The sequence below is a fragment of the Ursus maritimus genome, unplaced genomic scaffold (genome assembly GCF_017311325.1).
Source record: "Ursus maritimus isolate PB19 unplaced genomic scaffold, ASM1731132v1 scaffold_3, whole genome shotgun sequence".
Classification (NCBI taxonomy): Eukaryota; Metazoa; Chordata; class Mammalia; order Carnivora; family Ursidae; genus Ursus; species Ursus maritimus.
The window spans coordinates 59,311,554-59,327,062 of NW_024425563.1; the positions used below are offsets into that span (position 1 = coordinate 59,311,554).

General features: G+C 37.4%; 1 protein-coding gene across 2 annotated transcripts in view; it reads left to right on the top strand.

Annotated features, from left to right (window-relative positions):
* The window catches only part of ETV1 (ETS variant transcription factor 1), a 91,464-nt gene that overhangs the window by 34,191 nt on the left and 41,764 nt on the right, over positions 1–15,509 (top strand). For both annotated transcript variants that reach the window (XM_008686345.2, XM_008686344.2), the window contains one exon: positions 15,085–15,214. In XM_008686345.2, the coding sequence (XP_008684567.1) occupies positions 15,085–15,214 (130 nt within the window). The remainder of the gene's footprint in view (positions 1–15,084; positions 15,215–15,509) is intronic.

Genomic DNA, 15,509 nt, shown 5'->3' on the forward strand with positions numbered 1-15,509 from the left:
GCAAAGTTTCCTTTGTAATTATTCTATCATTGTTATTTTGGCAGCCTGTAAAGTTTTATTGGCATTTACTGAAAAGGTACTTTTTTTTGTTTTTTTTTGGCGCTAGCCAGCTGGCTTTCTTTTTTTGGGCAAACTTTTCTAGCTCTGGTATTCAGAACATATTTTCAACTTTGATTGTCTACCAGTGGGATCTTTTTGAACAAGGAGCCAAATGGCTAATAATAACTGAATTGATCTCAATCATGCCTTCAGTAGCGTGACATCAGAAGGCTGCAGGTGTATTTTGGCGCTGGAGTGTGGCTTCCTCCTCATCCAGTGGGTTATTTTGGTACTGAAGGACGGAAGTGGTCAATTTAAGACCATGCAAATTACAGACTCTTTTCGCATACAGCCTGGAAGAAAAGTATGTTGAAATTATGAATGAAAAGTGAGTATTTCACTAACTTGAAAGAAAATAGAATTTTTCAAGCAGTCTAGGTTCACCAAATGAAAAAATGAAAAGATACTTTTCAGGGGGTATATATTAAAACAAGGAAAACACAAACATTTGAAGAAGTGGGATGATCATAGAATATTATTGGATTTGTGAGGGAGGTGTGCAGGTCCAGAGTTTCAGCTGGCTTGCTGGTGGTATTCACTCTAGATGCCGTGGACCATTTTTCTTACCTCTGGGCTTATTTAAAGACTTTTTCAGATCATGCTGATGCATGTGAGATGAATTCTAAATTTAGAATTCTGTTGCTTTAGTTCTGAAGAACACAAGAATAAATTCATTCAAGCAAGTATTTGCATCACTAATTACTTCATTGTTTTTAAAATGATACCAGATATAATAGTTACACTTTATTTCATAAAAATCTTACTTGTTTGAATACTTGTTCTTAGTGAGTGAAACTTACAAACCCTAGAAACTGCTGGTCTTTTTAGTAATTATTATTCCAAAGTGATGACAGGCATATTAGTAGTTGGCAGTCTTCTTTGGCAATGAAATATTATCTTCATTTTGGCTTTTCATGTTAGTATGGTCTGTGGAGTAATGAGTGTAAAATTTTAGGTCAGAGCTCCTGTGTTTGTGATTTAATACAAGGGGAAAATTGAAGATCACATTTATCACTTCTTACTTCTTAGTAAAATACCTCTGGATGTTTCCATCCACATTGATTCTTCTCTATTGCCTGTTATCTGTCTTCTTCATCTTTTTTTTTTTTTTTTTTTTTTTTTTTTTTTTTTTTTTTTTTTTTTTGGTATCAGAGGATTTCAAGTAATACTATATTTACCCCCCACCTTTTGTTTTTTTCCTGAACTGTTTGTCAGAGATCTGGATTGATGGTCTACAGAGGGGGGCAGTCTGGGGTTTGTTCTGGAGAGGGCTAGAGGATGCCCACCTTTTACATGTTCTTCCTATGGGAAGGACCTGTTTCCCTGTCACACGGTAGTGAGGACAAAGCGCTCTTGGTGTCTGGGTATTGTGCAGGGCCCATCTGTCATAGCATTCCTCAGAACTTCATGCTAGACCGAGAAACACCAGGTAGTGATGGGCTCTTCCAGCCTCTCCTCAGCTAGGAATAGTAAGTACTGCCCAGTCTTTTCCAAACAATATTCTCTATTATTAGAAAGGAATTGCAGAATTACGAGGCAGGAAAGTAATATTTATTTTTGTAACTTTGTAGGGCTTAAAGGGCATCCATATTAAAGCGAAGTGAAACCATTTCTGCACAAGAGGTGTTTTCCATATTCATAAAGGTCATAATTAGGTAATTTATTAAGTGGAGCAAATTTTGAGAGGTATAGATTTCGTTGGGCATCTTCAGAACTTTACTTCATTTTATTAGATCTGTTCCTCAAATAGCTGCATTTTGTTCAGGTTTTATTCCTGCCAGTTGGATATGAAGTGCTGTATGTTTGGGCTCACTGTACGGAATTTGTTTCCAAAAAAATAGTGTCGTGCTGCTTTCCATCTACTGGACCAGTAGGGGTAGGAAGATCTGATTTGAAGCCAATGCAAAATGCAAACTGATTAGATTTGGATTGTTCATACATTAGGTCTTCCTTTCCCTGTTCTTACCCTTTTCCAGATGGAAGGACCCGTTTCCTCCCAGGGCACTTTCTCCTGGCAATTAGACTGTGAAGATGAGGTTCGTTTAGTGCCACTACTGTGGAAGTACTGTTAGAATTGGGCTTTACAGTTTAGAGGAAGGAATCAATACATTCTGTACTCTCTTTATTTTTCAATTAATGGTGCCTGTGATGCTTTTAAAATTAGGAATATAACTTGCTGTCTTTGGATTCTGCTCTTTGTTTTATTAATATAATAACATATTCCTTGCATCAGCTGGGAAGTAGGTGGTCCATGAAATACCTTTTAAAGCATTGAGCTTTTTAAAATGCTGACATATTGCATGTACAGCTTTCTAATGTGTGTTATGTACCCTCCCTTGTTGAATATAGTGGATTACACCTGATTTTGCCCTTTCAGGATGATTAAGTCTCATGATTATAAATTTCAGGGACCACTATTTGCTCAAATGCAGTAATGCCCTCAATTATTAATGAAGTGTGTCGAGTTCTGTGTAGACTCAGAACATTACGCCCTTTGAATTCTTGTATCAAAACTTTACATTTTCCTCTTCTCTCCGACATTAGTAAGCAAGTACTTACACCCAGACATTAAATTTTAAAGCTATAAGGAAAGATTGCTTGTCTAATGCCCTCATTTTATAGGTAGGAACGGAAGCCCGGAAAGGCTCTACAGTTTATCCATGAGCACACAGCTAATTACGGGTGAGGTAGGAGCTAGGTAGATATTACAGTTGACTCTTGAGCATCGGGGTTAGGGATGCTGAGCCCGTGCACAGTGGAAAATTCATGTTTAACTTTTGACTCCCCCACAAACTTAACTACTGATAGCCTCCTATTAGATTGGAAAACTTATGTTACTAGTCGATTACCACATATTTTCTTCTTTTTTTTTTAAGATTTTATTTGTCAGAGAGAGAGAGAGGGAGAAAGAGAGAGCACAAGCAGGGGGAGCAGCAGGCAGAGGGAGAGCAAGAAGCAGGTTTCCCACTGAGCAGGGAGTCTGATGCAGGACTCAATCCCAGGACCCTGGGGTCATGACCTGAGCTGAAGGCAGACACTTAACCGACTGAGCCACCCAGGCGCCCCAACACATATTTTCTATGTTTTATGTATTATATACTATCTTCTAAAAGCTAGAGAAAAGGAAACATTATTAAGAAAATTATAAGAGAAGGGGCGCCTGGGTAGCGCAGTCGTTAAGCGTCTGCCTTCGGCTCAGGGTGTGATCCCGGTGATCTGGGATCGAGCCCCACAACAGGCTCTTCCGCTGGGAGCCTGCTTCCTCCTCTCCCACTCCCCCTGCTTGTGTTCCCTCTGTCGCTGGCTGTCTCTCTGTCAAATAAATAAATAAAATCTTTAAAAAAATTATAAGAGAAAACACATTTACATTTCTGTCCTGTATTGGTCAAAAAATCCACATGTACGGGGACCTGCACCGTTCAAACCCGTGTTGTTCCAGGGTCAACTATATTTGATTCCTAATCTAGTGTTCATTCTGCCAGGCCACCGTGTTTGCTTTTTCCTTCTGTCGGACCACCTCTTCCTCACAGATTTTTCTCCATGTATAATGTTTTGCTCTTGGTATGTAGTTGATGGGCACCGAATAAAATTGGGAACAGGACACAGAAGGAGTAGGGAAAGAATAGTCTGGTGGCTGGAAGACATGTTCCTTCAATGTCTCTCTGCTTCCTTGAGTCTTGCTTTAGCCTCCGGAAGAGGAAGTGGTTGAACTAATAGTGGTGGTAACTAACATTTACTATTTGCCACGTTCCAGGTACTGTTCTAAGTTCTCATGTGCATTACTTCACGTAGTGTTTACACAGACCCCAAGAGGAAGGTCTCATATTACATAGGGAGAAACTGAATCACATAAGCAGTTACTTGGTTTACCAGGAGTCATTCAGCATATATGTAACAAAGCCAAGATTCAGCCTCCACGCTGGTAACTGCTCTGGTCTTTTGTTTCTGAATGATCTGTGAGCTCCCTTCTTGAAGTTATGGGGTTGAGTGATGACAGCACTGATAGCTCACAATATTGAGTACTTCCTATTATATTTTACCCAGTGTCTCATTTAATCATATCAGCAACTCCATGAGGCAAGTACTATTAGTATCTCCTGTTTTTTGTTTTTTTTTTTAAATAAATGAAGAAAGTGAAACACAAAGAGGTTAACTGGCTTGCCCCTTCTAGCTGGTAAGCAGCCATGGAAGATTTGAAACCCAGCAGGTGTAAGTGTCTGTTAGCTCTGCCACTATGCCTTATTGCTGGAGAATGAGTACTCGAGTATCTAAGACACAGAGTCATGTGAGTTTTATAATATTTTGTTGTTTAGAGGTGGTGTGCGTGTGTGTGTGTGTGTGTAAACGCATGCACTAATGGTTTCTTACCTACGTGTTCTCTAAACAGTAGGAAATGGCATGCCAAGGATGTAAGTGAGTGAAGTGAATTTCGTGCAAGAGATAATGGGGTGTGGAGTGGTGGGGGTGGTGGGGACCGCACCAAATAGGAAAATGCACGTCTTGGCCAAAGGGGCAGCTGATAACGGGACTCAGCTAAGTCCTGCCCTGCTTTTCAGGCTGGAAAGTGGACTTTAGTGTTGCTGGATATTGTGTTTTTTTCCTAGAGAAGCCAGAAGTTTGGATTTTTAAACCAGAAAGAGATTTTGAAGGTGATTTTAAAGAGATCACAACAAGAAATTATTTGAAACCATTCCATGAGCCAAATGGGAACATTGGCAGCCTCTGGTTTAGATCATCAGGACTGGTAGATAAATAACCTTCAGATGAGTAAGAGTTGGCCGCATCTCTGTATCAAGGCTATTTTTTGAAGAGAAGCCGCACAAGTCCAAACCCAGAACATTTGTCCATTCTATTCTGCCTATGAAGAGGGTATAATGGCCCTTGGCAATGTAGAGAAAGTTGAATTATTCAGTGTACTTTTAAGAAATAACTGTCTTGTGAGGCTGTAACATCATCAGAAGGCTTTACTCTGTACATTATGAGGATTCCTGGCTTCTGACATTCCCAAGTCCATGGACTCCTGATTCTGGATGGGCTGTGAGGTACAGGATCGTCTCCTGGACTTTGTCAAAGCACATCTCTTTTATTCAGAAGTACCCCTGGCGGATCCAGTAAGGAAAGTCTGAGATTGAGTGTGTAGTCACTGAGACTGATAGGAGTTTGGTATTAGGAGAAAAATAGTGTGGGGGCGCCTTGGTGGCTCAGTCGGTTAAGTGCCTTCTGCTCAGGTCATGATCCCAGGGTCCTGGGATCAAGCCCTGCATCAGGCTCCCTGCTCAGTAGGGAGCCTGCTTCTCCTTCTCCCTCTGTCCCCGGCTCATGTGCTCTCTGTCTCACCTTCTCTCTCAAATAAATAAATAAAATCTTTAAATTTAAAAGAAAAGGAAAAAAAATAGTTCATTACCTTCTTCTGAGAAACGCCTGATTTCTCTGAGCTCAGTCTTGGTTTTACGTATTTACTTCCAGGAGCAAGGCAGGGGCAGATTGATGACCATTTGCCTTCTTCTAATAAACATAGCTCCTCTTTTTTATCTTTTTACCCGGTTGACTTCTACTTGTGATTTCTTTAGTACAGTGATTTCTGAGTATAAACCCTAGCTCAATCCCTAAAACTGGATCATACCTAATGTCCTCTATAATTCAGAAACTGTTAGATTCATAACATGGGTAAGAGTTTCCCTTATTTTGCCTTTGTGATTACTACCATGCCACACCTTATATATTGCCAAAATAACATCAAAGGGCAAACTAGGTTTGGGATCTAGGCCAACTGGTAATATTCCTTTGAAAACATTGTATCATTTTTTAAAAAAAATAACTACTCCACTTAAAGAGCATTATTTAAGAAAAAAATAAATATCACCTTGCTGCACTATGGTCTAAATTCCTGTCTTGGAAATATTATAGTTGAATGTATTTCCAGAAGCTGCAAATAATGGAAAATCATGAAAACTCGAATCAGGGTCCCTGTCCTTAAATGTGTTTCAGTTTGCATTTTGATAGCAGTTTAGAAATGTTATCGCTTGTTTTGTCACAGACATAATTCACATCTTTCTTCAGGCACTGTAAACAAGAGAAATGGTTTAATGGCCCCATAAAGGCACTCTGCTGATATCTGAGATTAGGCCCTTTAGTAATGGATGTTGGTGCGTGTATGTGTGAGTGGTATGTGTGCACAGTGGGGGCGGGGAGGACCTGGAAGAGGTAAATGTACTGGAAAAGATTCTTTGAGAGGCTCCGATGCAGCGGAAGTGCCTTCTGTTTTTCTGTGTGTCTTGGAAGATGGATTTATGGAACATGTGACACTATTGTCTTTATTTGTATACAGGCCTTCCCCTTTGCTTCTGGAATTTAACTGAGTACTAATTGAGGTCATTGCCATCCATTTATCACCTGAAATTGAAATGATATTAACTTAAAGTGAATGCTTTTCATCTAGTGAGTGTATTCCCAGCTACACATATTTGTATAAAAGGCTGCATGCATTTTTCATGCCATGCTTGTATCTGGTATTAAATAATCTAATTTATGTATACCATTTATTTTTTTCCGCTTTTACAGAGTTGTTGCTTTTTTTTTTAATTTGCTTCTATGGCCAAGTGAAAGTTTTCTGTTTTTTTGTTTCTTTTTTTTTTTTTTTTTTTTACAAGCACTTTAGTGTCCACAAAATTTGTTTTGACTTTCTCAGTTACATTTTATAGACAAGTGTAAAAAATTATATATTATACATAACCATGGTCTATGTAAATGCTTTAAAATTCTTCAAAGAACATAAATTTGTATTGTTTTAGAGGCTCAGAATCACGTCATTTTCATCATCTTGTTTGTGTATACCCCTGTAAGTTGGCGACATAAGGCTGCACACTTGGTTTTGAGAGTCAATATAAACAGAGTTAATAAAGCAAAATCAGTTGGCCTTTGTTAACTAATTTACCTAAACCTTATCAGTAGCAGGTGTCATTGTTCTACCCATTCACTTTTATGTTTTCTTTCTCCTCTTTCATTATAGACCATAATTTCACATAATCTAGAACAGGTGCCAGCAAACTTTTTTTTTCTGTAAAGGGTCAGACAGTAAATATTTTAAAAAGATGTATTTATTAGAGAGAGAGAGGGTGTGTGTGTGTGTGTGTGTGTGTGTGTGTGTGTGTGTGCGTGCGCGCGCGCGCGCGCACGCAAGTGGAGCAAAGGGCAGAGGGAAAGGGAGAATCCTCAAGCGGACTCCCTGATGAGCGAGGAGCCTGACACGGGGCTCGAACCCAGGACTGGGATCATAGCCTGAGCCAAAATCAAAAGAGTCAGACACTCAACCAACTGAGCCACCTAGGTGCCCCCAGACAGTAAATATTTTACACTTCGCAGGTCATGAGGTTTCTGTCACGAATACTTCATTGTAAATCCAAATAGCCCTAGTCTACCTCCGTGAAAGGGTGGGACAGTGTTCCAATAAAACCTCATTTATCACAATAAGTGGGAAGCCAGATTTGACCTGTGTGTGTAATTTGCCAGCCCCTGTTCTGGAACATCATAAAGTAGACTATTCTAAAGCAGAATTTTTGAGCAGATCAGAAATCTCAACATCAAAATCAGGAGACGTCATAAAGGCGCTCTATTCCTAGGTCGTTTTTGATAAAGAACTACAGATTTGAAAATGTTTTTAAAAAGCTACAGATTTGATTCAAAGACATAGTTCTTTTTAGTGAAGAAGTAATTAAAAATGTGATGGGTTTCTCTTCCCAGAGTAATTGTTTTGTACTCACAGAAATTGCTCCTCTATTTCACTCTTAGATAAGGATTGCGAGGAAAGCAGAGTAAAAGGTCAGAGCCAAGGCAACTTATCACTGTAATTATATTCACTGTCCACATATAGAAGGGGACCCATCACTTGTGACATTTTGGTTATCAGACTCTAGGGGAAGCTTTAGATTCTGGACGGCAGCATTTTTCCTTAGTGGAATATGAGTGGTGTGAATTTTTAAATACTTTCAGTCACAGTAATAAATTGAAAGAAAGCAGAATGCCTAGAAGTAGGCCTGAATACTCTGAGAAGTGTTTTGGATACAAGTGGCACAAATATATTATTAAGGTCATATATATATAAACATGCATTCCACACACATGAATTTATCACACTTAAAGGAGACTGGCTAATATCTTTATGAGAGAAAACACTTTAAAAAACTAAATAAAGCTCTAATAGGACTTCTTTGAGTTCTTGAAGATAAGACTGTGTCTTACTGTTCATCCTTACTCTACAGCTTTATATTCTGTCCTCCTCTCAGCACCTGGCATAGTATCTAGGCCATAGTAAGTGAATTAATTAATGACAGAACGAATGGATAAACATCTGATAGGAGGTTATAGTGGTGCTTTTACATGAAGGAAATAATAATTGTGTTTATTCAAAATAAATTTGAATGACGTGCTCAAGAGTTGTCACCAGGGTGTAGGACTCTTTATTCTTAACCTATTGTAAGTTAGTCCCAGGTCTTGTGATAGATATTAAGCTTAGCTTTTCTATGCCTTTTGAAAAAAATTAGCAGAAGTGGGAGTTATAATAAAGGTCCTTCTTGTCTTGACTGATGAGAATCAAATACAGTAGGTGAAGATTCTTTGAAAACTTTGTAATACTTTATAAATTTGAGGGTTTTTAAAAATCATTATAGCTAGTATTTTCTATTGTGATTCTAAATTCAACCACAGTTCCGTAAGTCCCCATCTATAGTTAAACCTCTTATCTTTCTTGAATGTATCAGAAGACGACATCATCTTCACTCTAGAGATATAAACAGAAACTCGATGTATAGATTAAATTGTTTATTCTCAGGACTAACATGAACCAGTCTGTTAAAACAAACATGGTCTGTTTTCAATTTAATGGTACAAAAATGTTCCAATGTCATGATTGTTTAGGAGATTACTCTCCTGTGAGTAAATTTTTAAATTCATTATCTTCATCTGTATTTTAAGGTGTTCAAATGTAGTTTGAACAAATGACATGGTTATTAGCATCATTGCACTCTGGAAAGGTGGAGGGCATTTCTGCGCTCCAGTAGAATAAGGACAAGATTTTGCCTCTGTTCTAGAATGTAGACAGAAAAAAAAAAAAAAATGGGAGCAAGATGATGCCTTGAAGTTCATAGTTCTAAAATGAAAACAATTATTAATTTAACCAATATTTTATGAGAATACCATAACCCCAAGTAAACTTTTAAATTAAGAAGTTGTTGAGTTTATTTTGGAAGTGCACTTTTAAAAGTCCTGGTATTTTGGAGCTCTTAAATTTAACCATTAGAAGAACTCAGTCATCATTAGTCAGCCTTAAGATGTGGTTTTAAAGGTCAAGTCTCCATCAAAGAAAAAATGCAAGATGCAGCTCTTGCGTGTTCTTTCTGCTTCTCCTCCTAAAGATCTGGTTGTCCAAAGGGGCTGGGGGTCATAAAAGTTTGCGTGGAAACGCGTTTTGAGGAATGCCTGAGAAAGACTGTAGATTTCATAGATACATTTTCTGAACTGTCCGAAGTCAGGGATAAAGATATAAAGTAATATTATTTGAACTATCGCTTCTTTGCAAATGAAATGAAGGAGTTAACTCACTGGATTTGACACACTGAAAGAAGGAAAGATTCACTTTAATTCAAACTACCAGCAATGCAGATGCATGTCGTTCTCTGCTTCAGACCCAGCAAGGACCGTACAGTAAGCGAAATGAAATGTGTACCTAGCAGCCTCGGCAGCAGGCTGGAGCCGTGTTCAGTGCAAGTAATTTAATTAGTGTTGATCATGACTCCAGATGATGGTGATTTGATAAGGAATAATTTAGTACTTAACAGCCTTTTACATGCACCAACTCCATGTGGGAAGGTAAAGCAAATTGCACAAAATGAATGTGCTGCTTTCACTTGTGCCTGTGCCAGTGAGCTGGAAAACTGCCTGTTAGCAGACGCTCAGACTCTCAGCCCGGTGAAGAAATACCCAGCGCGTGCTCAGCTCAGCCCGCTCTGGTGGGAGTCTCTGTACTGTCCTTATTTAAGAATAAATAAGAGAAATCACTTTTGTGGTACAGGATCTCCAAGAAGCAGGAAAGTGAAAATGGGAACAATAAAGTCGCATGTGGTTCTTGTGCAAAATGTTGGAGATCTTCAGGTTGGCTTCCTTTTTTTCCCCCACAGCAATGAAAAATTCCAAGCCAACTCAAATTTGTTGAATTACTTATTTGTCTTACGATTAGGAAAAAAAAAAAAAATCACAGTTCCGAGGGCCCGTGATGCTTAAGAGGCCCACACACGTTGCATGTGTTAGAGACACATGATGTTGTGGAGTTACGTTAGGAGTAGGGGAGCCCGAAAGTTCGGGATTTGGAGAACCTGGGAGAATCCTCAAGGGTGGGCATCTACTGAATAGAAAGACATTGTTAGATCTTTTTTTTTTTTTTTTTTTTTTAAGTCTCTGCAAGTACTGGATCTATTTCAGTGCAGCACACACTGGATCCAGGTATGGGTTCGCATCACAGTGGATTCGAAATTAGCCCAGTTATGAGAATCACCTAGAAATTTTTGTAAGATACGGAATCCTGATCTCTGTCCCAGTCTTAGTGAATCGTCATTTCTGGAAGTGGTGTATTAGTTTGCTTAGGGCTGCCAGAACGAAGTACCACAAACTGAGTGGCTTAAAAAACAGACATTTATTGTCTCACAGTTCTGGAGGCTTGAGGTGTTAAGATGAGGGTGTCGGTAGGGGGTTCTGAGCGCTCTCAGAGAGAAGCTGTTCCACGCATCTCTCCTGGCCTCTGCTGGTTTGCTGGCAGTCTTTGGCAGTCTTTGGCTTGTAGGAGCATCGTATCATCTCTGCCTTTGTCTTCATGCGGCGTTGTCCTGCGTGAGGGTCTCTGTATCCTAGTTCCTTTTTATAAGGACATGAGTCATATTGGATTAGATTCCCCAGATTGACCTCATCTTAACTAGTCTTCTCAAGAAGTTACATACTCAGGTGTATTGGGGTTAGGACTTTGCCGTGAATTTTGGAGGGGGCATAATTCAACCTATAGGAGGTTGAATAAACATAAACATAATAACCATGTGAGGTCTGGGAATCCCTGTTGTTGTTGTTGTTTTTCAAAAGTACCTGGTTAAATTTGATAATCGGTCAGATTTGAGCATCCTGAGTTTAGGAATCAACTTGCCTCTGATAGCATTGTGGGAATCCTTACATCCTTTCATCTGAAGTCAAGTTAGCGAGCCCACGGAGCCCGTTTGAAAGCATTAGCACTCTAGACAGTGTCTTTCTAGGATAGATCAAGTTTTTCCTTCCAAGTCCATGTCAATAGACACTTTGATAGGAGGCTACTGTTAGGCTAGCAAGCCTTCCTGACGGTACCCCAGACTTGTCATTCCTCCCCTGCCTCATCTGGAATCATTTATCCTGTGAAATTACAAACAAAACACACTTCCAAGGACCTGTTCTCAGATGTCTCTGATGGAACAGGAGGCCAGACATATTCAGATATTTTAAGTTGTATAGCATTAATTGATGCCCCTCATATTTTTAACCTTTTAGTTGAGAGATGCACTCATTATAATGTAAAATTTTAACTGCACAGTTTGATGAATTTTCCATATGTATACATTCACAGAAGTGCCCCTCGGAGCAAGGTATATAATATTCCCAGTACTGTAGCAGGTTGCAAGTGTGCTTTCTCAGTAAGTAACACTCCCATCTACCAGCAGAAGGGAACTCTTTCACTGTCACTCAGTTTGGTCTGTTCTTGAAGTTCAAATGCTACATTACTGTTTTGTGCTTTGACTTCTTTTACTCAATTTCACATCTGTGAGACCACCTATATTTCTGTGTGTCAGTCATTTGTTCTACGTTGATCCTGCATAGCATTTCATTGTGTGAATATGCCATGAATATTTACCTATTAGCCTGCTAATGAACATTGGAGTTTTTCTGGTTTTTGCTATTTTGAACAAAGTTGCTATAAACATTCTGAGACATATCTTTTGGTGAACATAAGCAGTCCTGTCTCTTAGATATATACCTAAGAGTGAAATTACTGGATCATGGGGTACATTTATATTCAGCCTTAGTGGATACTGCCAAAAAGTTTGCCAAGGTGTTGATATCAATTTATACTCTCAGCAGCATATATAAAAGTTGCTGTTGGCTCTAGGTCTTCTTCAAAACTTGGTAATGTCAGTCTTTTGCAGCTTAGCCATTCTGGTGTGTGTATAATGATTATCTTATGTGGTTTCATTTGCATTTTCCTGATAAGTACCAATATTGACTACCTTTTTACATAGGCTTTTTGTTGTTGCTCATTTGTTTGTTTTACCATTTGGATGTCTTTTCTTATGAACTGCCTGTTCAAGGCTTTTGCCCATTTTTAATTGGCTTATTTGTTTTGACTTGCTTATTCTGAATATGAGCTTTTTGTCAGATCTTTCTATAGAAAACATCTTCTGGAAGTCCACAGCTTATGTGGACTTATGTCTTTTAATAGTGTTTTTGATGAAGAGAAGTTCTGAATTTCATTGAAGCATAATTTGTAGGTTATTCTCTTTTATTGTTAGTGCTTTTAGTGTCCTGTTCATTAACGCTATTCTCGCTCATGGTCCCAAAGACTTTTAAAATATACTATTGGATATAGTAGTCTCTGATAAATCTGGTATTTTGATAAATTTGATAAACTTTGCATCATACTGTGTATTTATTAATTCCTGAGGTCTCACCTATTTTTATTCATATGAGTTAGATCTGATTTCTCAGGTATAATGATTTGGTGCTGCTATGAATGACAAACTGAGTTCCCGATGTGTTGCTACTGCTTTTTCTTAGGAAAATGTAAAACCCAATATGTAATCCAAAGTGCTAAACTTGGGCATATGCGTTTTACTGTTTATGTTCAAAGAAGTAGTAAATAGTTGAAAACTGTTCACTAAGAAAGAAACACATGTATGGTCAGTGATTTCATCATACAATATTTGTCATTCTAAGAAGTAGCATACACACACATACACAGGCAGTGAATTTTCTTATACAGTACTACTTTAAATCTTTTGTGGATTTTTTCACATTTTAAAAAGTTTTTATTGTGCAAATTTGGGACTTAATTAAAAGGAAAGAGAATAATGTAATGAACTTCCACCTACCCATCAATCAGCTTTTAACATTTATCAGTATTTGATTTCTCCCTAATACATTATTTTTTTCTAGTCTATTTTAAAGAAATTCACAGATATCTTCTTATTTTCTGTAAATACTTTATGAATCTCTAACTTTAAATCTTTTTTTGTGTGTAATTGCCATTCCATTATCACATCCAACAAAATGAACACTAATTTCTTCAGTATCTAATATCTAGCCCATATTTAGATGTCTTATTTGTCACCAAGTTGCCTTTTTATAGTTGTTTTTTTTCAAATTAGAATCCTAACAAGTCTTCATGTTCTTAAATCTCTTCTGTCTTAGTGGTTAATAAATTATAACTTTCTGACTTGGTAAAGTTAATAAGCATGAGTACCCTTGACACATGAAAACACATGTAATTTCTCCTTTGTTTCTGTCCTCTATTCTCTACTTTAAGTAGGCATGTTAAACTCACAGTGTATCAAGAAAATATTTTGAAATAGACCACCCAGTGGAATTATTTTATTACTATTTATTAAGTTTTTCTTAGACAACTAATTTAGATGAAATTTGTTTATTTCTTTGGCAAATGTATATTCTACAGTGTTTCAGATGGCTCTTGAGTACCATAGAACATTTCTGTCAAAATTATGTACATATCCAACCAAATAGCATATATTTGCCCATAGCTTGGTAGCTTTTGATATCAAATTATTATGTTAAATTATATATGATGTTCAAACTAGTACAAGTTTATAATGCTGTCATGCCACAATCAAGATTGAATGGCATTATAAATCATGAAGTTTCTCTTGTCATATCTTCCTTTATAGAAAACAGTATTTTGTGTTTTAATTCCCGTTCTTATAGGAGTTAGAATAAATCTCCAGAATGTGTGTTCTTTTTGTGTTTATCCCTTGATTAGTCATATTTGTGTACATTGTACATGAAAATAAAATCCATTCTCATGTGTACTTTCCTTTGTCTTTTTATGCATTTTCCATTTATACTCAAACTTCTAATGGGATCTCTAGTAGGAAAAAGAATAAAAACATACATAGTGTTATTTATTTATTGGTTTTAAAGTTGTCTCTTCCTACACATACATATTTTCTCTAGCCTTCATATTTTATATGATGTTTGTATTAAGCATTAACGAATATAAGTATAACCATTAAGTCACATGAAAGAGGGTAAAACATCATTTGATTTAGAAAAATTGTTTTATGGTGGATTACATTTGACACATAATTTTCACATGTTTCTCCTCACATTTTATCTCATAACTCTGGTAAGTAGATAGGCAGGTACTTTTACCTTTATTTTATAAATGAGCATTGGCCTCAAAGATGTTGAGTTTTTGCCCAGATTATCTTCAGTTACCACTGGACCTGCATTTGGATTTTTTTTCTTATACTTCAGTTGTCATTCCGTGAAACCATTACTATTCATGGGCTTGAGATATTTTCCTTTCAGTAATGGTGAAAATTATGTTCCGGTCCTCACTTAATTTTCAGATGATCAGTTGAGCCTTTTCTTCTTTAATCACTGGAAATTTTTTGGAAATATTTTTAAAACTTTCTGAAAACTGAGCTTCTAGTATTGTTAATATCAGCTAAGCAAATTATAAGTGATTCACTTTAATGAGAGTTCAAGCATGCATTTTGTTAAGCAGTAAAAGCAGAAAAAGAATATACAGGGATTCTCTAGAATCTTTTCTTCCATGAAATTCATTACATGTGTTTTTTCTTTTTCAATATGAAATGTTAGTGATATTTTAACCAAGAGAAGTCGAGCAGATTACTTAATTCCTAACTCCATTTCATTTGTGTGGATATTTTTTGTTTTGTTTTCTAGTGGCTTTTCATGGCCTACCACTGAAAATCAAGAAGGAACCCCACAGTCCATGTTCAGAACTCGGCTCTGCCTGCAGTCAGGAGCAGCCCTTTAAATTCAGCTATGGAGAGAAGTGCCTGTATAATGTCAGGTAAAGCCATCAGGTGTATAGAGAGGGTGGTGTTTCTGACTAAAACAAAAAATCCAGAATAATACCAATTCTCAAGGTCTATTTTATATGAGTTACATCTTCAGCATATAACAAGCTAATTAGCTAATGTGTTTAGCCGAGCTCTGAAGAACCATACACTATCCAATCAAACACTTTTAGAATCATTTTAAAGCAATAATTTTCATCCAAATCGTTAGCTGCTTTTCTACTGTAGTGATGCGTCCTGGGTTTGAGAAGAGGGTCTTACTTGGCATGAACAGCTATTGAAAGTTCT